Source organism: Castor canadensis, chromosome 13, assembly GCF_047511655.1.
Source record: "Castor canadensis chromosome 13, mCasCan1.hap1v2, whole genome shotgun sequence".
NCBI classification, from domain to species: domain Eukaryota; kingdom Metazoa; phylum Chordata; class Mammalia; order Rodentia; family Castoridae; genus Castor; species Castor canadensis.
The window spans coordinates 25,031,577-25,053,012 of NC_133398.1; the positions used below are offsets into that span (position 1 = coordinate 25,031,577).

The window sequence follows — 21,436 nt, forward strand, 5'->3', positions numbered from 1 at the left end:
TGTTGCCATGCCATGGATTGGAATGGGTGGAATGAGAAGATAAGTCTGAGAGACCAGTTAGAGGGTGAAGTGGTATCAGTGTAGTGCAGTGTGTACAAATGTAACACTTAAGATTCATACCAGGAGAACTTGATCTATAAATACAGTTTGTTTTAGCTAGTACAGTGGTGCATATCTGCAATTCCAGCACTCAGCTGTGGCACATGGATCACCTGAGTTCAGGGGTTTGAGACCAGCCTGGGCAACATAGTGAGATCCTGTCTCAAAAAAATTAGATAATTTGTTTAGAAAGAAAGAGGGATTAGTCTGGGCAATTTGAAATGCGTCCTCCAGCTTCTGTTTTTCAGTCTGGCTCAGATCCCTGAGAGAATGTTGATTGTTTATGCATTGGATGCCTAAGCCTTAGTGTGGATATACTGTAGAGGTAGATCTGATCCTTCACTCTCACACTTCAGCCATTCCAGATAAAATGTGAATTGCTCCTGTGATGTTGGGAGTCACCAGCAAAGAACACTTAAAGCCATTCCCTTGCCGAGCACCGGTGACTCACATTTGTAATTCTAACTACTTGGGAGGCAGAGATCAGGAGAATTGTAGTTCAAGTCTTATCCAGACAAATAGTTTGTGAGATCCTATCTCAAAAAATACCCAACACAAGAAAAGGGCTGGTGGAGCAAGTGTGAGGCCCTGAGTTCAAATCCCAGTACCGCTAATAATAATAATAAAGCTAGTACCTTTCTGGACAGGGAATTGTGACAGTCAACACAAAATTGTCATCAGAGTTCAGCTGGTGATGACCATTCTTGCCACCAACCTTCCTCCCAACCTAGGGAGGAAAGAGGAAGCTGAATCATTTATCCTTCAATCACTGAAATAAAAAAAAAATTCTTAGTAATTTCTCACATACACACTAACCTTACCCCCCCAAAGTTCTGTTCTTCTAAGTCAATTATCTACAGTGTTAGTCTGCCAGTTTTACCTGGTTCCAGACACTTAGTGGTAGTAAGACAGGTGATTAAGCTTCCTCTGTGTCTCTAATTTGTTCAGTTGATAGTGGCTTCCTAGAGTGTTCTGCCGAGGAAGATTTTGAGGCTAGGTCTAGGCTCAGTGAGAAAGAAGCTGGGGGCTGATTACTAATGTCTGGCATGGACTCAACAAAGGAAAGCGGTAATTCATGTGCTGTGTAGCCAGCCCTAGTTTACCGTAGTTCTCTTCAAAGGCTCGGTTATAACCATTCCAATAATCCCTGTTGCATTTCTATTGTGAAGTAATCATCCCGGTTGAGTTTAGTTCATGCGTGCAAAGAGGCCATGGAAAGGGAAGCAGTGTCTACACTGTGGGCCAGTCACTATGCTAGCTACTTACACACACTCTTTTTGATCCTCACAACACCCCTGCCATGTAGACTTATCAGTTCTCTTGAACCAATGGGGAAGCATGCTCAGTGAGTTAACTTATCCAAAGGTGCACAGCAAAGAAGTACCAGCACCAGGACTACAACCCAAGTCTGTCTTTAAAAGCCCTGGTGGCTAACGCCTATAATCCTAGCTACTCAGGAGGCAAAGAGCAGGGGGATTGTGGTTCAAAGCCAGCCTGGGCAAATAGTTCAGGAGACCCTATCTTGAAAAATAACCAACACAAACAACAAAAAAAGTTAGTTGAGTGGCTCAAGTGGTAGAGTGCCGCATGGTAAGTGTGAGGCCCTGAGTTCAAACCCCAGTACCACTACTACAAAGCCTGTGCCCTTTCCAGCATAGCTAACAGCCTGTACAATAATATGGGGTTTCTTAATTTATTCCATTATTAATGTGTGCAAGGCACTGAAGGAAATGAGGAAAAATCTCACTGGTCAGTTTCCCTCTAATGGGGAATTATGTATTTGTGGAAATGATTAGAATATAATAAGGCAGATACGATGCTATGTGGGCACAGTGAGGGAAGCTGCTGAGTTTGCCAGGACCCGGTAGATTTCACCAAAGAGGTGGTTGTGAGCTGGGGCCTGAGGGATGAGCGGGAATTATCTAAATGGGTGAGGGAAAGAGCTGGGGCTGGATTACACAGGGCATTACGTACATGCAATTCATTTCACTCTTTTTGTCATGGAGAATCACCAGCAGATTTTTTTTAGGCGAAAGGAGGTTATTAAATTTATATTTTAGAAATAGAATCCCAGGGCCTGAGGATGTTTCTCAGCATTAAAGTGCGTGCTTAGCGTGCTTGAGGCCCTGGGTTCAATTCCCACCAGTATCTCCCCTCAAAAAAAAAAAATCCTCATGGCAAGGGGATAAGATCAGGGTCTAAGAAATCTGTTGGGAAAACATTTTGTAGCCGAGGCACCATAAGAATGGTGAAGGGTCCTAAATGGCAATTGTCTCTGTCTGTATGATTGGTCTTGTGTAGAGAGGAAAAGACACCTGGATGCTGGTGGTTGTTCTAAGGAGCTCAATGTTGTTCTTGGAGGCTGTGGATACCCACTATGAATAGTGCCCCCAAATATGAATGGTATTCCCAGAAATTGTGCAAAGAGGTGGTCCTGTACCACAGAGAGTACCAGATCCATGGGAAGGCACCAGAATCCATGGCAGACATAAGGTGGTAACATGTTCTCTGTGTGTGTGTGTGTGTGTGTGGTCCTGGAGTTTGAACTCAGGGCCTCACATTTGACAGGCAGGCACTCTACTACTTGAACCATGCCCCCAACCTTTTTTTTTTTCTTTCATTACTTTTGGATAGGGTCTCCAATTTTTTGATTGGGACTGGCCTCAGACTGCAATCCTACTACCTGTGTAGCTGGGAGTGTAGACATGTGCCACACACCTGGCTTTTTTTATTGAGAATGGGGGAGGGGGAACTTGCTAACTTTTTTTACCAGATGGGTGGTCTCTGAAGACTGGTCAGAAAACGCCTAGTCACTTGTGTCCCACAAGAGAAGAATTCAGGTAAGATGTGAAACTGTAGGGAAAGTGATAGTAAAGCTTTTTGAAGGTGAGGTCTCACAAACTCTTGCAAGCTCTTGGTCCTACTGACCTAACTGGGGCAACTGGAGATGCAGAAAGGAGAAACAATAGAGGACAGACATGCAGAAAGTTGGGGCCAGGTGTGCTGGGCACTTGGATGGAGACACACAACAGCCTCGTTGCTTCTTTTCTCTAATAACTCTTCTTTTACTGTGCTTCCTTTCTCTTATTCTTTAAAACCTTACTTCTAAAATCTTTTTTTTCCTATTCTTTAAAATCTCTTTCCTCAGACTCACACTGTCCCATGTTTTCTTTAATCTCTCTTAAAATCTTGGCCCTCAGACTTGTACTGTCCCATGTTCCCTTTAGCTTTTCTTTAGCATAGCTTTTCTAAAGCCTATGTATAAAGTTCTCGGTACAGAAAACTGCTCTGGTGGAGACACACAATGGCCAGCAGGAGCAGCATCAGTGGGAGCCTCACAAGCAGCACACAGCCAGCCAATCAGTCAATCAATAATCCACCAATCCTCAACCAATCCCCCATCAAAAAACCTTGCATCCTCCTTCAGCAAGTCTTTTATATCCAGTGGTAAACAAGGAGGTGGAGCAACAGTTCATGGGGAAGGGCGTGACATTGTAACAAGAGAGACCTGCACTCCTACCTACTTCTTCCTCTGAACATAAACAACTTAGGAAAGGCAGCTGTGCTGCATTTTGCCTTCGCCCCCTTCTGCAGCTGGGGCCATGCCAAACAGCCTGTAGATCATTGAGCACAACTGTGCTTATGTCAGGTTCTCATAGGCTTTGCATAATCTGCTCCCCACAGTGAGGGAAAGGCACCTTAAGAGATAGCAGTGGTGGGTTCCCACCAGGTGGGACAGAAGCTCCAGTCTCTGTTTCAGAGGGCCTTGGTAAATGGAAGGGGAAATATGGGAAAAATCTGGGCAGTCTTTGCAGGATGGGCTAGGGTGATTAGCAGGTTTGATTGACAAGGTCTTGTTGTACAGTGTGGGGCACTCTGTCAGGCCCTTATGCTGTAATTACATGTATGAGGTGTGATCAGTATTCATGTTTTAAGCAGAAGGCTTTTACCTGAGAGGCAATCGAGCAGAATTCCCCCAAGACTTCCAGTTTTTGGCAAAACTTACAAATGTAAAAGACTTACAATTGTTGAAAAGAATGTACAACTGCAAAGGATAGCATTGGGCTGAGATAAAATGCAATGCACTGAGACAAATCTCATGACCCAAAATCCCTATTCCCAGCCTGCCTCAGTACTGGGGTTTGAACTCAAGAGTCTTGCACTTTCTAGGCAGGAGCTCTACCACTTGAGCCACAACCCTAGCCCTCTTGCTAACTTTTTGCCCAGGCTGGCCTGGAATGGAGGTCCTCTGGATCTCTGCTCCCTCTCCCCCCAGTAACTAGGATTACAGGTGTGAAATACAAAACTCAGCCCTTTATTCTCCTTTTTAATCCATTGCCATCCTGTGTAAAAGGATCATTTCCCCTTTACACATGAGGAAACTGAGCTCAATCACACAGAATGAGTGGCAGATTTGGAAAAGGGAATGCATGTATGATTACCCTTTCACTTAATCTCTCCTGCTGCACTGAACTTATTTCTTCACACGCTTGCACACACAACACTGCAAGAATGGACTTTGTGCCAAACAGATACCCATTGTATCTTACTAAAGGTGTGTGGATACTTGAGGAAGTCTAAGACAAACATGATCTCCCTGCCCGTGTTGGTTTCATCTGAGGCTGTTATCTTCATATCTGTGTGTGTGTGTGTGTGTGTGTGTGTGTGTGTGTAGGGCGGGAGATGCCTTTTGGCTCTCTGGGACAAAGTGAGGAGTCATGCTGAGAGCCACTTTCAGGTTCTCACTGGGTCCCAGGTACTGTACTGTTGCTTTAAATAAACTTTCTTATTTCATTTTTCATTTTCATGGCAACCATTTTTATAAACCAGAAATCGTCCTGTTGCAAATAAAGAAAAACCAAATTAAACATATGTAAATGATAATCAAATACATTGATGGTTTTATCCAACTGAAGGTCAGAGGCAGCCTGGTCTGCTCTGAGTCTATTTTATCTTAGCCCAAGAGGCTGTTCTTCCTGAGGTTTTGGGGCCAATAGAGAACCTAAATAATTGTGTCATGCTCCTATATCCCACTAATTTAACTTTTCTCTCAACCACATAAATGCTCAGTGGAAATATCTCCAGGGATTCAATACCATCTTTTACTGGGATTTGAACTCAGGCCCTCACGCTTGCCAGGCAAGTGCTCTCTACCATTCAAGCCAGACCCCCAGTCCTTTTGTTTGGGGATGTTTGTTTTCTTCAGATAGAGTCTCCAACTAACTTTGCTCTGATTGGCCTCAGACCATGATCCTCCCACCTCTGGCCTCTTCAGTGGCTAGGATTACAGGTGTATACTACCATACTTCAGCTTCAATATCATTTCTTGCAGGAAGCACAAACAAGCTTTTTGAGAAGGGTATTTACCACTTATGCATTCTTTTGCTCAGCACACACTTACTGGGCTCCCATTCTGTATTCTTAATGTCTTATGCTTTGTCAGGTCCTGGGGACACAGAAATGAAGCAAATGCAGTCCTTGTACCCTTGGAACTCTGGAAAGAGAGCCATAAACCACTGACTTTGACCACAGTGTGGTGAGTCATAGGAGTGAGCAAAATCCTGTGGGAACCCAGCCTCCGTAAGGCCATACAAATGCTACTTTAGGAAGTTTGTAATACTTCAGCCTACATTTCTGTTTTAGTTCCATTCTTCACTAGAAATTCTGTCTGGGCTAGGGCTCCGACACAATTTAGACATTAACACCCCTTGCCACATCCAGTTTGTTTGTGTCCACTGATGAAAGAGTTTGTTACACAACACTAGCACCCTCCTGGTGAAACTGAAGGAGAGATGGGAGGACCCAGGGGAAGCTTTGGTCTTTGATCCTTCACTGGCAATTCAGATGGGGTTGAGTCCCTTTTGTCAGAGGACTGGAGGCCACACATGAAAGGAACTATTCATGAGAGGAGGTATAATACATTGGGTACAAGTGACCTGGTTTACAGCTTGAGTGACAAGAGGGCATGGATTCAGTAAGTCACAGAGAAAGATTTCTTCCTGAACTCTGAATGGAACTCACCCCAAAGATTAGAAGTCTGGACATAGTGACCCAGGCACTGGCAACCTGTGATAGGCACCAGACTCAGTGAACTCTTTTGGGAAGCAGGTGAAATAGATGGTTGGTGGTGACTCATCTCTAACCACTTGCCAGGTACTCCCTTTGGGACCCTTCTAGAAATGACTGAAGAGTTTTGGAATCAAAGCTGAGGCCTTGCTGTATAAATAGCAGCTGAGTCAGTGAAAGTGGACCCTGATGGCAACTGTGACCATACTTTGTAAGTATTATCTCAGAAGGTCTGACAAAATAATTAAGCAAAGAAACTAGGTACAAATGAAGCAAAATATTTATCAAGTCAAACTCCAAGGACCAGCTGAAGAAAAAAAAACAAAAAACAAAACCAAAAACCTGTAAATCTGACCTGAAACCTGTAATGGAGATGGAAAGGAATGACTTTTTCTTCTACATCATTTACTGACTCCCTTTGTCTACAAAACTTACTAAGCAACAGTTTCTGCATCTGAAAACTGTCTTATTTATTTTAAAGGAGAAAAATTATATTGAAGTTATCTGAAGACTTGTTGAAAACAAAAAAAGGATAACTAGCAAGTTTTGGATACTCACAAATTGAGTACTCAGTAAAGACTTCCTGAATTTTTTTAAAATAAAAATGCTGTTTGTAGGCTTGGATCCCAGCATTTTCCCACTAGAACAGAAATATTCTTCACTGCCCGGAGCTTTCCTTCTTTCTTTCTTTTCCCTCTTTTCCTGAGGAAAGAACTATTATTATCATTCTCATGTGACAGAGGGGACATTGAGGTTGCAGGCTTAATTGCCCCACAACAGATCCTAAAAGGAAACAGTGGCAATTTAAGAATGATCTAGGACTTTTCAAAGAGTTTAGATTGCTCCCTGACACCTGTACAAATGGCAATAGTGACTGCACATTACAGTTTTGCAAGGAGCTTTAAAAAGACGACAAAGGAGCCCCTGAGAAAGACCAGAGTTTGAATTCTGCCTATTTCACTTGGTAGCTGTGTGACTTTGATCAGATGTTTAACTTCTCTGTGCCTCAGTTTTTGTTAGCTAAAGAGGGATAATACCTCTGTAGGGTTGTTATAAGGATAAAATGAGTGAATAGCAGTGAGACACAGAACAGAGACTGTTCACTTAGAACCACATGGTAATCGGTATTTAAAAATCCTATCCAAAAATAAAATACATAAAATCCTCTCAAATACACCAGAGCGAACACTTTAAGCTGTTTATTAAATAAAACAGTAAAACAGAAGCTGGGTACTTCTACATCAGAAGTACTCCTACACGGGACTGCAATGGGCAGCCTGAGTTTTCCACCTCTGAAAAAGCAGGGTCTCTTTGGGGATACCACCTTGGGAGAAGAAATTGACACCAGCCAATCAGGGAAAGGAGTTTTTTCTTTTTCTTTACCTCCCCCCTCCCCCCCAGAAATTTGTTACCTGGACGCTCGCTACAGGGACCAATGGGCGGAGGGAGGCGGGGGCTAAGGAGCTTGCGCCTAGCTTTCTGGGAGTTGTAGTTTTCTTGGAGCTCGCGAGCGCTTGGCCGCCAGCCGCGAACTACAAAGCCCACAAGGCCGCACGGCGCCGCCTGCCTCCGCCCGCGCTTCTAGCCGGCTCGCAGGGAGTGCCTTTGGGAGGCCGCGGCGGAGGCGCGATGGCCGACCGTGGTGGCCCGGCCGAGGGGTCCAGCCCGCGAGGTTCCCCCCGGCAGGAGCCTCAGGCTCCACGCGCAGCCGGGCCGGTTGGCGGAGGCGTTGGAGAGACTCCGCGGACAGCGGCCCTGGCGCTGCGCTTTGACAAACCCATCAAGCAGGCCTTCTACAATACTGGGGCCGTGCTGTTCGTGTGCCTGTGCTGCGGCGCCGCGGTGCTCGTGTACTTCATCCTCGAGGCCTTCCTGCGGCCGCTGCTGTGGGCCGTGCTGTGCGGCACCTTCCTGCACCCCTTCAAGAGCTCGCTGACGCGCCTGGGCCGCCACTGGCTGCAGCGCCTGCACCGCGCGCACACGCCCATCGTGCTGGCCGCGCTGCTGCTGCCGCTCTGTTTCGCCGACTACAGCGTGGAGGCCCTGGGCGAGCAGGCGCTGCGCCGCCGCCGCCTGCTGCTGCTGCTGGGCGCGGGCGGCCCGCTGCTTTACGGCCTCTACTGCCTCGGCAGCTACCTGGGCGTGCAGGTGCTGCTGGCACACGCGGGCGCGCTCATCTGCTGCGGGCTGGACTACTTCAGCAGCCTGTGGGTGAGTGAGCGAGCGAGCGAGCGAGGGAGGACCTGGGCTCCAGGCGGGCGCGCCCTGCCCCTCCCTTCCCAGCACCCCGTGTTCGCAGGGGCGCAGTCCTGTCGTTCGCTCTCGCTGCGAAAGGGCGACCGAAGGTCCGCACCTGTGCTGGCGTGAACGCCGGCTGCTGCTTCCTTTCCCACACCTTAAGAACCTTCCCCAGGCAGGGATTTGAAACAGCCCTGCCTGCTGTTAGCAGGGCAGGTCCCCTGGCTGAGAAGCGCTGTTCCACTCCCGGGGGAGAGGCCCCAGGGCTTGGGGGACGGGGAGGCCTTAGCTTTACTCCTGGCTGGGGACGCAGGGGTGCTCCGGGCACTTTCAGTTCGCACATCTGTGTGGCAGAGCTGGACCCTAGAGATTCTTTACTTGGCCTTTCTACAGATAGGAGAGGTGACTTCTTACCAGGCCAGAGGTTAATTAGGGACTCAGAAGGGACTGGTGAACTCAGATTTCTTAATAGGCCAGTGCTGCCTCAGGTCAGGCTCTGAGTGCCTGACCGTGACATTTCCCCTCCCTCCTGGATTACCACCACAGGTTGGGCAAAGGAGAGGTAGATTCGTGATGTTTGGGTTTTCCTAGTTTTTCTTAGAAGATCTGGGAGTTTAAGAATTGAAAGGAATTTTGTATATGGCCTAGTCACACAATGCTGGACTCAGACTATATATAGACAAGTTTATCCACATGTTTAATGCTTAAGAACGTTAAGCATGCTGATCAGTAGGGGCTGGGGATGTGACTCAGGCTAAACATGCCTGGCATGCACGAGGCCCTGGGTGCAGTCCCCAGCACCACACACACCAAAAAAGTACTATACTTTATTCACTTCTTTTCATCAATGAAATAAAGTTCAGTGTGCGTTGACATCATTAAGTTGCAAAATAATTCCCCTTATCTGTTAAGGAGGGTTTCAGCTTACACGAGGTTATTGTGGAGTGATGATTCATCCCAGAATTCTTGTGTTTTGCTCTATCAGTGTCCCCACCAGTTTCAAGTTGGTTGAGTGTATTGTTAGGTATTGGATTTTGTGAGGGATTGGAAAGAAGATGCAAACCCTGTCTTCGAGGTGCATATAATCATGCATGAGTCTGTCCTCTTTTTTTGGTACTCTGCTACTGAGTAATACCCCCAGCTGGATATGAGAACATATTTTGATGGAGGTGCTATGTAAAAATTCATCACCATTTGTGGGCCATAGGCTCAGAGAATGTGACTTGTCCGAGCTTGTGAACTAAACTGTGGTTCACTTTTTTTTTTTTAAACTGTGCTATGGACTGAACCAGGAGCTTAGTACCTGCTATGCAAGAGCTGTTCCTCCTGCCCTGTAGTAGCCAATAGTTCAGTGCTATTTTATCTTGTTACAGTTCAGTTAAATGGTTTGAATGGTTTGAATACTTTATATAGAAGGAAGAGTATGCCGAGTTGCCAGAGGCTTACGCCTGTAATCCTAGCTACTCCAGAGGCAGAGATCAGGATTGCTGTTTGAAGACAGCCCAGGCAAATGGTTCTTGAGACCCTATCTAAAAAAATATCCAACACAAAAAAGGGCTGGCAGAGTGGCTCAGGTAGTAGTGTGCCTGCTTAGCAGTGTGAGGCCCTGAGTTCAAACCCCAGTGCCACCCACACTAAAATAGGCAGACCATTATGTGCTGTGAAGAAGTATGATGTACTTCTTACCCTCAAGAAATTCAGTCTTGTCAAAGTCAGCATATTGATAGGTTCTGCTAACATTTTGATTGTTGGTCCTACCCAAGCAGTATATCCATCAAGCCATAGAACATTAAAAACTAAAGCCCTGCCATATATGAATAGTTCGTATTTTTAAGTGGAGTGAGAAGTTGAGGATATATGTAAGTTGGCATGTTTAGAGGACACAAGCATTTCTGCTAATCCCTCCCAGACATTTAATGAAAAGACTTGAGGATTTGAGAACTTGGGGAAAATATCCATAGCTCAGTGTACATAGCTTTGAATATCTTTTTACTGAAGATAAACTTCACGTTTGTATTTTATGTGTTTGGATTGTGGATGATGAGTGGGAGGCAAGGGCCAAAATTGTTCAGATTGGGGGTTGGAGGAAGGAAAACTCAAGCCAGTTAGTTAATTTATTTTGGCGGTGCTGACGATTGAACCCACAGTCTCACGCATGCTAAAGTGCATGCTTTACCACAGAGCTCCATCTCCAAGCCCCGTTAATGATTGCCACAGTGATGGGGGTAAGGGAGAAGAGAAAGCAGGTAAAAACCCATTATAAAAGAGACAGGAAGAATTAATTAGAAGTGAGTAGGACGTGGTAGAAAGGCTAAATCTGAAAGAGTAGAGCCTCCAGGTTGATCTGAGTTTGAGAGAAGCGGGTTAGAGTTGAGCTTTGCTGAAGCAGAACTTTTAGGATGGAAGTTGGGTGGAGTGGGGTGAGACATACTTGGGAAACAAACAGGGAGCCCTTAGCCAGAAGTGCTCATTAAGATCTCATTAAGACTGGCCATGGGCCCACTGTAACTTTCTCATAGTCCAGAGCATTTGGTTTTGTGGACCCAAGGAGGGCTGCCGGTTACAGAGCAGTGGTCTTTTTTAATTTTAATTTTTTTTTTCTTTTTTTGAGACAGAGTCTCAGTATGTAGTCGGGGCCGGCCTTATTCTCACTATGTAGTCCAGGTTGACTTTGAACTTGCCATCCTGCCTCAGCCTCCCAAGTGCTGTTATTACAGGTGTGCACCTCCATGCTTGGCTACAACAGTGGTCTTCATGCTTTTTAGACAGCTTGTAAAGGCAAGCCTGCTGCTGAAGAGAGGTATAGATGAGAGAGGTAGAAGGAGAAGTTACATTTAATTTTGGTGAGTGGACAATTGATTTAGTTTCTAAGTTTTGAACATCAGCCATGTGCTAGACATTGGACTGGGTACTAACATGAGTACAGTTTTGTTCTCATAACAATCCTGTGGAGTAGAAGATTTTCATATCTGAGAAGACTAATTTAGAGAGTGATGTGTTCATGCTGTCACTAAAGGCATTCACTAGATCTATCAGTAGATGAAGTTAGCTGTCATCAAAACTCTGTGGTAGCCTTCAGTGAGGATTTAAAAAGTTTGCCCCAATATATTGTTTAAAGTGCTTAATTTTTCTTAAGTAAACATTGATTTTAGTTATCAGGAGAAATATAGAAGAATATCAGGATTGAACTAACCATAGTTGCTCCCCCTCGATTACAGGTCTCTGGAACCTTTGTCATCTCTGTCTTCTGCCATCCTTATATCTTTACAGGTTTTAGGCCCCATCCAGTTTTCTTTGTGGTGTCCTCAGTACCTGTGTTTCCCTTTCTCACCAGTTTATCCTCACAGTGTGGTTCCTCTTTACCTCACATTAGAGTACTTAAGCTCTTTTTCTTGACTTCAGTTTCCTCCTAACATTCCATCTTGCTTACAAATGAGAGACTAATCCTTAATACGTAGGAGTAATTCTTTTTTCAGTAGTCCAAATGTATTGGAATACTGTGTCGACTTAGTAGATGATTTCAGAACACTCTTTTAAAAAATCATTCATTGTACCTGGCTTACTTGTAAGACTCAGACCTTGGCGTCTCTCCATGGTGGGCAAGATAAATCTGAAAAGCCAAATGCCTCTGACTTCACAGTTTTTCTCTGTTGGGAGTGTTCTGATCTCTTCCCTTTTGTTCACACTTGTTAAAAAATTGAAGAGCATTTATAGTTTTTGCAGTAGCGATTTTAGATTTGTTTTCTTCCATGTTCTGTGATCCCATTGTTTCCCTCTTTACAAAGAAGAATGAGGTGGGAAGAATGGTGGCTGAAAGATCAAAAGACCTTAAGTTATAAGTTGGGCTCTCTCAGTAACTTGCTTTGTGATTTGGGGCAGACCAAGGGCCTGCTCTGAGCCCCTTAGCCCTAGTTGTGTAAAGTGAGGACTTGGCCTGGATGATGTCTGAGTTTCCTTGATATTGTCTCTTACAGATCACAAGAGGCCCTTAGGAAATGCATGCTGGCCAGCCTTTTGGGTCTACTCCTTTCTACTTTTAAACCCTTAGGTTTGTTGCTTTTTCCCTGGCAGCAATGAAGAGGAATTTTCCAGAGCTTAATTCTTTCAGAGTTAAAAATTCTTGACTCTGAAGTCAAGAACAGTTGACTTAAAGAGAACAGTTTTCAAATTAGAATTTAACTGTTTTAAAGGAGAATGAAGTATTCCAAACAGTTGTTGAGCCTGGCAGTGATTAGGGCCATGGCTCCATGATTTGGGAGGAAGTCTGCTTTATTCTGTCTGAAAGAGACTTAGGAGAGTGTCCTGCAAAAATATACAACTGAAGCCAAGTTTTTCCTGAGTCTGAAAGGCAGAGTCTCCACTAAGGTTTTATGTACTCCATATATTTTTTAACTAGAAAAGTATACCTTGTGTGGTTAATCATGTTAAGTGAAAGGAAAATGTGATTATTAGTTTGTTTTATTTGCAGTGCTAAATGAATATTGCTAAATTTTATGCAGTCTTATAGTGTCTAGCACCTTGGTGCTGTGAAATGACTATGGACTATACATTTTGAGAAGGACACATTGTATATAAGAACATAATTTTGGGAAAGTATAACCTTTTATTTAACTGTGGCCCAATGATTTATGCCTGAGGTGGAAGGGGGAAATTCACATATGTATAGATTTGCTCAGAGGCTAAATATATATATATATATATTTATAAATATATATATTTTTATAAATATAAATATATATATATATATATATATATATATATATATATATATATAGTTGACTTGTTAACCTCAGGCTTCTGTGTGAGGGAAGGCTTAAAAGCACTCTAGCCTGGCATGGTAGTGCTTAATCTGTAATCCCAGCACTCTGGAGGCTGAGGCAGGAGGACAGAGAGTTTGAGGTCAGCCTGGCCTATGTAGCGAGACCTCTCAGAACAAACAGGTATGCTCTGAAGGGGTCTCAGAGTAGGAATTGTATCTGGGGGTTGGAGATGTAGCTCAGTAACAGAGCCCTTGTCTGCCATGTATGAGGCCCGTGGTATCAATTCCCCAGTATCACAAAAACCAAAACCCCCAAATTGTCTATAAATGTAGATGTACAAATACTTATTTTCATTGAGTTAATGTAAAGACTAGTGATTTAAAAAGCTGACTTAAAACATGTTTGTTATATAAAAAACAATTTAAACAGCATAGTTTATATGATAAAAGTAAATTGTCCCTTTTCCATTATTTCCACTATACAAATGTACTAATAATACACTATTATTAGTGTATTATTAACAATGTATTTATAATATACTGTTATTAGTTGCTTGATATATAGCCTTCTAAATTTATTTCTAAGCCTGTGCCAATATCTTTTTTTGGTGGTACTGGGGCTTGAACTCAGGGCCTTTACCTTGAGCCACTCCACTAGCCCTTTTTGTGATGAGTATTTTTGAGATAGGGTCTAAAAACTATTTGCCCAGGCTGGCTTCAAACTGCGATTCTCCTGATCTCTGCCTCCTTAGTTGCTAGAATTACAGACGTGAGCCACTGGTGCCCAGCCTGTGCCAATGTTTAAAGCATAGGGTTTTTTAAAATTTTGTTTTTAAAAACTAAAATGGGATGCCATACGTATAATTCTGTACCTTCCTCTTTTATGCCTGTATTGTGGGCCTCTCATTGGCACTTATAGATATGCTTCTTTCTTTTTAATACTGCTATGGCATGAATACTTTTTTCCCCTGGAGTCCTTTTAGAAAGTGTTTCTGACAGGTTTCCTTAGTTCTGAATTTGTATTAGAATACTGTCATGAGCAGTTTTAATCGTTGGTTATTGTATAGTCCTAATGTTTACTGTAAGTGCTAAAGTGTTTTTACAAATGGCTATATCTTTTGAACTAATAATATTTCTGTGAATGTTTTCTGTGGAAATGCTTCAAAATATGTATATTTTTTAAATATATAAAACTGCCAGGCCCTGGTGGCTCACGTCTGTAATCCTAGCTCCACAGGAGCCAGAGATGAGAAGGATCATCATTTGAAACCAGCCCAGGTGAATAGTTCATGAGACTCTTATCTCAAACACCCAGCACAAAAAAGGGGCTGGCAGAGTGGCTCAAGTGGTAGAGCACCTGCCTAGAAAGCATGAAGCCCTGAGTTCAAATCCAAGTACCACCACCACCAAAAAAAATCCATTAAAATCAGAAGACGCATTTTTAAAAGTTAAAATCATATCTTTTTCTATTTATAAAAATATTATGTACTTGTGTGAAATTCAGTATTTTTAAAAAAACATAAAGAAATAAATTGACCCTCAAAATCCAACCATCACCGATGTTTATTTATTTATTTTTTTTTCATTTTTCTTTTATTATTCATATGTGCATACAAGGCTTGGTTCATTTCTCCCCCCTGCCCCCAACCGATATTTATTTTAAACATGTTTTTGGTTGAGCATATTTTCACCATTATAAATTTACACAGGCATAAATTTACACTGTGCTTTTGATTCAAGGAATTTATCATACTTTTGAAAGTCTGAACAGTTATCCATTTTTGGAGATACACTTATTTCAGTAGTCCCCTGTTAAATGATACCTAGATTGCTGTGTATTTTGTATTGTAACCTGTACCAGTGAATATTTTGCTGTTTAGCTGCAAGATGCTCATAACAGTCAAATTGAGGAGTATTTTAATAACTGCTTATTTTAAGCTGAAATGAAGGAATTTGAGTTTCAGGTTCATTAGATGAAAATACGTGCTTCACTTTAGACCATGAATTTCTCTTAAAAAATCTGAAGTATGTGGTGTCTTTTTTTTTTTTCTCCCTGCAAAGGATATGAATTCCTTGGAGATTAGTATAAAGAGTCATATACTTAAAATCTTTTCTAGTTTGTCTTGCCGAGGACATACTTTCCTACCTTGTCATCCCTAAATTATGGTGAGCAGTTGTTCAAACACCTTTAGTGGTGGTAACCTGTTCTATTTTTAGACAGTTATCATTTGTTAGAAAAATTCATCCTCATATTTAGCTGAAATCTGTGGCTTCCTAACTTTCATCTCTTATTTCCTCCCCAGGACCACCAAAAATTAAGTTTCATGCCTTTTCCAGATAACGTTTTTTCCCATTATTTGGGAATAGCTATTAAATCTTGATATTCCTGTCTCTTTTCTAAGCTAGCCACTTCCCCCCTCACCCGTATGTACATGTCATATGTGGGATTTCCATTTCCTTTCTCAGTCTGACTTTTATTGTTCATGGAGTTTGATAGTACAGAATACATTTTCATAAAGAGGCACTTGTGCCAGTCATACTCTGAATCGTTGAACCTAAGAAGAAGCGTAGGCATCCTCCCTCCATTTCCTGCTTATACAGTTGAGTTTTGACTCTAAAGGCGCACTTTGCATTTCTCTTCATTAGATTTAATCTTATTTGTGTGTGTTGGGGAGACTGGAGCTTAAACTCAGGGTTTCACACTTGTAAAACAGATGCTTTCCTGCTTGAGCCATACTTCCAGTCCTAAATTTAGTGTTATTTGAACTAGTTCATTGTTCTACCTTGAAGATCCCTTTCATTTTGGACAATTTTGGGGTTTGAACTTAGGACCTTGCTCTTGCTAGGCAGTCACTCTACTACTTAAACCATGTCCCCTGCCTTTTTTGCTTTGGTTATTTTTTAAGTACGGTCTTGCAGTTTTTGCCTGGGTCAGCCTGGACTGTGTGATTCTCCAATTTATTTATGTCTTCTGCATAACTGAGATGACAGGTGTATGCCACCATAGCCAGCTTTATTGGTTAAGATGGTGTCTTAACTTTTTGCAAAGACTGGCCTCGAAACCTTGATTCTCCTGATCTCTGCTTCCCAAGTAGCTGAGATTGTAGGTGTGAGCCATGTGCCTGGCTGCTGCAGGATGTCTTTCTGTCCTTATAGTTAAGAAAGCAGACTTTGGAGCCAGATTTCTGGATTCTAATTTAGGCTCTGTTGTTATTGGGGTGACTTAGGGCAAGTCACTTCCCTGAAATATCAGTTTCTTTCATTTGTAAAATAAGGATAATGATAATGCTGATCCTGGGGGATTATGAGGTTTATTTTAGTTCATACTATTAAAGCATTAGAACAGGGCCTGTTCTAATATAACATCACATTATGTTATATGAGTGTACTGTTGCTGTACTCAGATCTTTCTTTGAGTTTCCAGGGTTTGTCTGATCTTGCAATCCTGAACGTTTTTGAATATCCGCAGTCTACTTACTATGTCTTCATATATTTTTGGGCTTAAGAGCTCTTTGATATTTCATCCGATAGAGTTGCTTAGAGAAAAAATATTTTAATATCCTTTTCATTATAAAAGGATTAGTGTTCAATAAAGGCAACTTGGAAAAATCAGAAAAGTAAAAGGATGGTGGATGGACACATACTTTTTGCTTGCCTGAGACCTTGGGTCCCATCCCTGGGGTGAGGGTGGGGATGAGGGTGGGAGAAAAACATCTTCTCTCCATAATATAGCTACTGACTTCTTAATACATTTCCTTTTCCCCACCATGTAGTAGATGTGGTCATGTCATGTGTTTTTATGTTATTTTGACTTAATACCATATTAGGAATTTTAAAACTTTGTAGTCTTTGTTTAAAAAGAACAATTTTAATGATTATATAAAATTTTATTGCATGAATCATCCATAGTTAATCATTTCCCAGTTGTCAACCTTTTAGGTAATCACCTCCCCACTGTTCTTAATCACATTCTGATGAGCTTTTTATATTGAAAGCCTTTCAGAATCTGTCATTATTTTGTAAGGATAAATTCCAAAGCTGAATCTCAGGTCAGAAGCTATGTACATTTTTAAGATCCAAAGATTATTTTTATTGATAGATGTGGCCAAAGTAAAGAAAGTAGGAGGTAGATTTTTTTTTTGAAATAGTTCTATTTTTTTCTTCATTCTTTGAATTGTGTGTTTTAATTTGCTTGTCTTCAACCAAGGTTCATGTTAAATTTGAATTTTACATTCTCAGACTTATTTTAATAAGTTCTTGGTGCTCAAATTTGTTCTTCTGTGAACATTCTATTAAAGCAAGAGTTTATGTGTATGTAGGCTACATTGGTTTCTTGTGATGCTTCTTAAATGCTTTAGTGTATGGAAAATAGAGGAGGGGACTCTGGCTGTGTTCTTGTGTTTTCAAGTCTTGTTATTCTTCCTGTGGAAATGTTTTTTCAGGCATAGTTCTTCAGCTGGTGCTTATAGCTCTGGATTAGGTTCTAACAACCTAGATTATCTAAGCAGCCTCACACTTCAGCCAGCTGCCTTTCTAGCAGCTTCCTTTTATAGTAACAAATGTTTGATAGACTAAAATAGGATCTTAACCCAGTTCTTTTTAGAAAGTTTTATTTTTTTGGCTTAACATTAATCGGCAGAGAAAACCTTAGGAATTATGTAAGATTAGGCTTTTAATTTAAATCCATGGCTTGTACATTGAATATTTTATGTTATTTTTATGTATAAAATGGGTTTGAACTAGTCTTAAAACAGTGCATTTTTTGTTAAGCAAATATTTAACTATCACTGCATGAGATTTCAAATGTCTGTTCATTTCAAAATAATTTATCTAAACAGGGGAGGAAGACCTGGATATGTTCCTTTTATCACCACCAACCTTCATCTCCTCTGTACTGTGTCCAGAGCACCCATGTGATGCAGATGTGTGCAGATGTTATATACTGTGTGTTCACTTTCATAATGATCTGTTTTACAACTGTACCTATATTTCATTTATTTAAGATTTGGACGTTGGTAGTTGGCTATGTGTTGACTGTTTCATTCAAGTGGAATACAAGCACTGAACGCTACTTGAGAGCAGTTTCAATTCCGGTCTGGATTATATTGCTTTTTCATTTAGGTGGGTCCCTTTTTTGTTTTTTTTTTTTAAGTCTAGTTTTAAGGTCATCAGAGACTAACTATGTGAGTGAAAGTGAATTCTTTGTAATGTTATATGTTCCATTTAAGATAGTTCTTATAAGATGTTATGTTTTAATCTAATTTTTAATGAAAATCATATGCTTTAAAATGTTGATATTTTGGGAGCTGTCTGAATGAACCTCTTCTGGTTCTGAGAACTGCCAATTCACAAATTATTTGCTCAAACAAACTCTGTAAAATTAAAAAAAAGTTAATCTTTTAATTATGTTGCATGTTCTTTTTTAATAAAATTCTTTAAAAGTAAATAAATCTTAAGAAATAGAGCACAATTGACTGTTAGGGTCATTTTGCTTACATCATTCTTATGGAGGTTATAGATAAACAGCCAAAGATAAGAGGTACTCTGGTGTGTCATAGTTAAAGAAGGACCAGAGATGTTTATTCTGGATAAGGAGGACCTGGGGCAATAGTGGGGGAGGAGGTGGAAGTGGGAAGGATATGATGAAGCCCTCCAATTAATATTTAAAGGACTGCATCCTGTGAAAGAGTGGTTTAGACAGATCTCTGTGACCATGAAGAGAGCTGTGAGTAGTTTCAGAGAGGTGAATCCCTGTTCAATATAGGGAAGGTCACTGTCAGAGCTTCTCAGAATAATGAGTTCCCTGTGATCTGAAAACATTCACTGTTGGGTGGATGGTTGCTAGGTTGTTGTTGAGTGATTTTTTTTTTTCAACATGATACATATGATTGGGACTCTATTTCCAAGTCTTAGTTGATGGAAATACTAAGTTTTAATTTAAAAACAAAATTTAGTGACCCAGAGGAGTAGATAGTATCAAGTAGTTTTTATAGCTACTTACTATTTTTGTTTTGTTTTATTTTGGTGGTATTGGGGCTTGAACTCAGTCCTAATGCTTGCTAGTCAGGCACTCTACCACTTGAGCCACTCTGCCAGCCCGTTTTTGTGTTGGGTATTTTTGAGATAGGGTTTCTTGAACTTTTTGCCTTGAATCGCGATCCTCCTGATCTCTGCCTCCAGAGCAGTTAGGATTACAGGCGTGAGCCACCAGCACCTGTCTTAGAGCTATTTATTGTTTTAGATTAAAAAACCAGTTGACTGAAATTGTATCTGATTAGAGTCTGATGTTGAACAAAGTATTATTCTCTAGTTTGTTGAAGTTGTAATGCTAGAGTTTACCTGAAAGATCTTTAATATCTAATATGGCTCATTTTGAATTTGGGGAAGGCAGAGGAGAGAGGCAGGCAGAGATGTCTGAGCTCTAGATGAACTCAGGAAAATGCAAGTGGGTAGGGCTAGGGACCTATTCCTTGCAGACTTGTTCACATTTTTGCACTACTTACTGAGGAACATACATTGATGCTTTTGCTGTGCTCTTAGAGTAGACTGGATTCCATAGGAGATACAAGCCCAATTAGAGTGGGCTGGCACACGAACCTGATCTTTTAGACCAGGTCCATAGAGAGCAGGGATCAGGGATGAGCTTACAAGAAAGAATCCTTGAAGTGAGGTTTATCTTTAAAACTTTTTTCCCCTGTGAAATAATATCTTAAATAACAGGTATGCCAAATCGTTCTGTAAATCTACAAAAATGAGTCTTTTTTTATTAAGTCCTAGATTTTTATTTCACTAAAAATATTAATTCTTAATAATTTTCAGCATCATTGGCTGGCTCATGGAGAATTCCAGTATTCCTGGTTATTGTTTTCCTGATGTCTGTGGGCACCCTCTATGAAAAACAGAATGGGAAAGAGTCTGCTGGTAAGAAATAGAACATTCAACGACTATTATTGTTAGAAATATTTTTAAGAATAGCTTTGTGAAAAATGCCATGATGAAATCTCTTTGAATCTATCAAAAAACCTGTAGTGGTTTCTGAATAGGAAATAAATTCATTTAAAATATTTTAGGTTTTGAGACCAAATTTTTGGTTTCTTTTCACTGAGGTAGTTCATGAAAAATTAACAATGAACCATTGTAAAATGGCATTTGGTACATTCATAATATTGTATAGCCATTACCTCAGTCTAGTTCCAAGACATTTCCATCACCGTAAAAGGAGACTGTACATGCATCAATAGTTCATTCCTTTTTGGGGGGCAGTACTTGGGTTTGAACTCATGCACTCTACAGCTTGAGCCACTCTGACTGCCAGCCCAGTTTTGCATTGGGTATTTTCGAAAGAGGGTCTTACTGTTTGCCTGGGAAGGCCTTAAACCTCCATTCTCCCGATCTCTGCCTCCTGAGCAGTTAGGATTTGCAGGTGTGAGCCACCGGTGCCTGACTAGTTCATTCCTTGTTATGGCTGAGTAATATCTCAACATGTGGCTATATCATATTTTGTTTATTTGGTCTTCAGTTGATGGATATTTGGATTATTTCTGCATTTTCTGTATTGTGAATAGTGTTTCTATAAACATTTGTGTGCAAGAAATACCTAGTTTTAGTTTTTAAAATTCTTTTTAAAAATTTAATTTTATTTTTTGTATTCCAACTAATCTATGACATTAATATTGTACGTATATAATTAGGTATCATGTACTATTTCAGTACATGATACCATTTTCAGTTCTTTCAGGTAGTTACTTTGGAGTGGAGTTACTAGGCCATAGGGTAATTTCTTTATTTATTTTTGGTGGTATGGAGATTTGAACTCAGAGCTTCACGCTGGCTAGACAGGATCATAGGGTAATTTTATGTTTAACTTTCTCAAGAATGGCCAAACTGTTTTCTATAGCAGCTGTACCATTTTATGTTCTTAACAAGTGGGGACCCCAATTTCTCCACATCCATACTAATCCTTAATATTATCCCTTTGGGATAATACACAACCTAGTGTGGATAAAGAGGTGTCTCATTGTGCTTTGATTTGAATTTTTCTAATGGCTAATAATAGCATCTTTTCATGTACTTATTGGTCATTTGTTTATCTCTTTGGAAAAATGTCTATTCACATTCTTTGCCCTTTTAAAACTTAGGTCTTTGCTGGGTATGATGAAGCGAGCATGTGATCCCAGCTCTGGAGGCTGAGGCAGGAGAATTATGAGTTGAAGGCCAACCAGGCTACGTAGAGAGAGCTTGTCTCAAAAACAAAAAGGTTTTTTGCCTTTTTGT

At 41.2% G+C, this 21,436-nt stretch overlaps 1 protein-coding gene across 5 annotated transcripts in view; it reads left to right on the forward strand.

The window, feature by feature from the left end:
- The first annotated feature begins 7,734 nt into the window (after positions 1-7,734).
- Positions 7,735-21,436, forward strand: part of Tmem245 (transmembrane protein 245) — a 99,719-nt gene continuing 86,017 nt past the window's right edge. For 2 of the 5 annotated variants that reach the window (XM_074051310.1, XM_074051312.1), the window contains exons 1-3: positions 7,735-8,376; positions 18,166-18,283; positions 19,982-20,083. In XM_074051310.1, coding sequence (XP_073907411.1) covers positions 7,795-8,376; positions 18,166-18,283; positions 19,982-20,083 — 802 coding nt within the window. In that variant the 5' untranslated portion in view covers positions 7,735-7,794. The remainder of the gene's footprint in view (positions 8,377-18,165; positions 18,284-19,981; positions 20,084-21,436) is intronic. The other 3 variants (XM_020175904.2, XM_020175905.2, XM_074051311.1) reach the window with 2 other exon arrangements.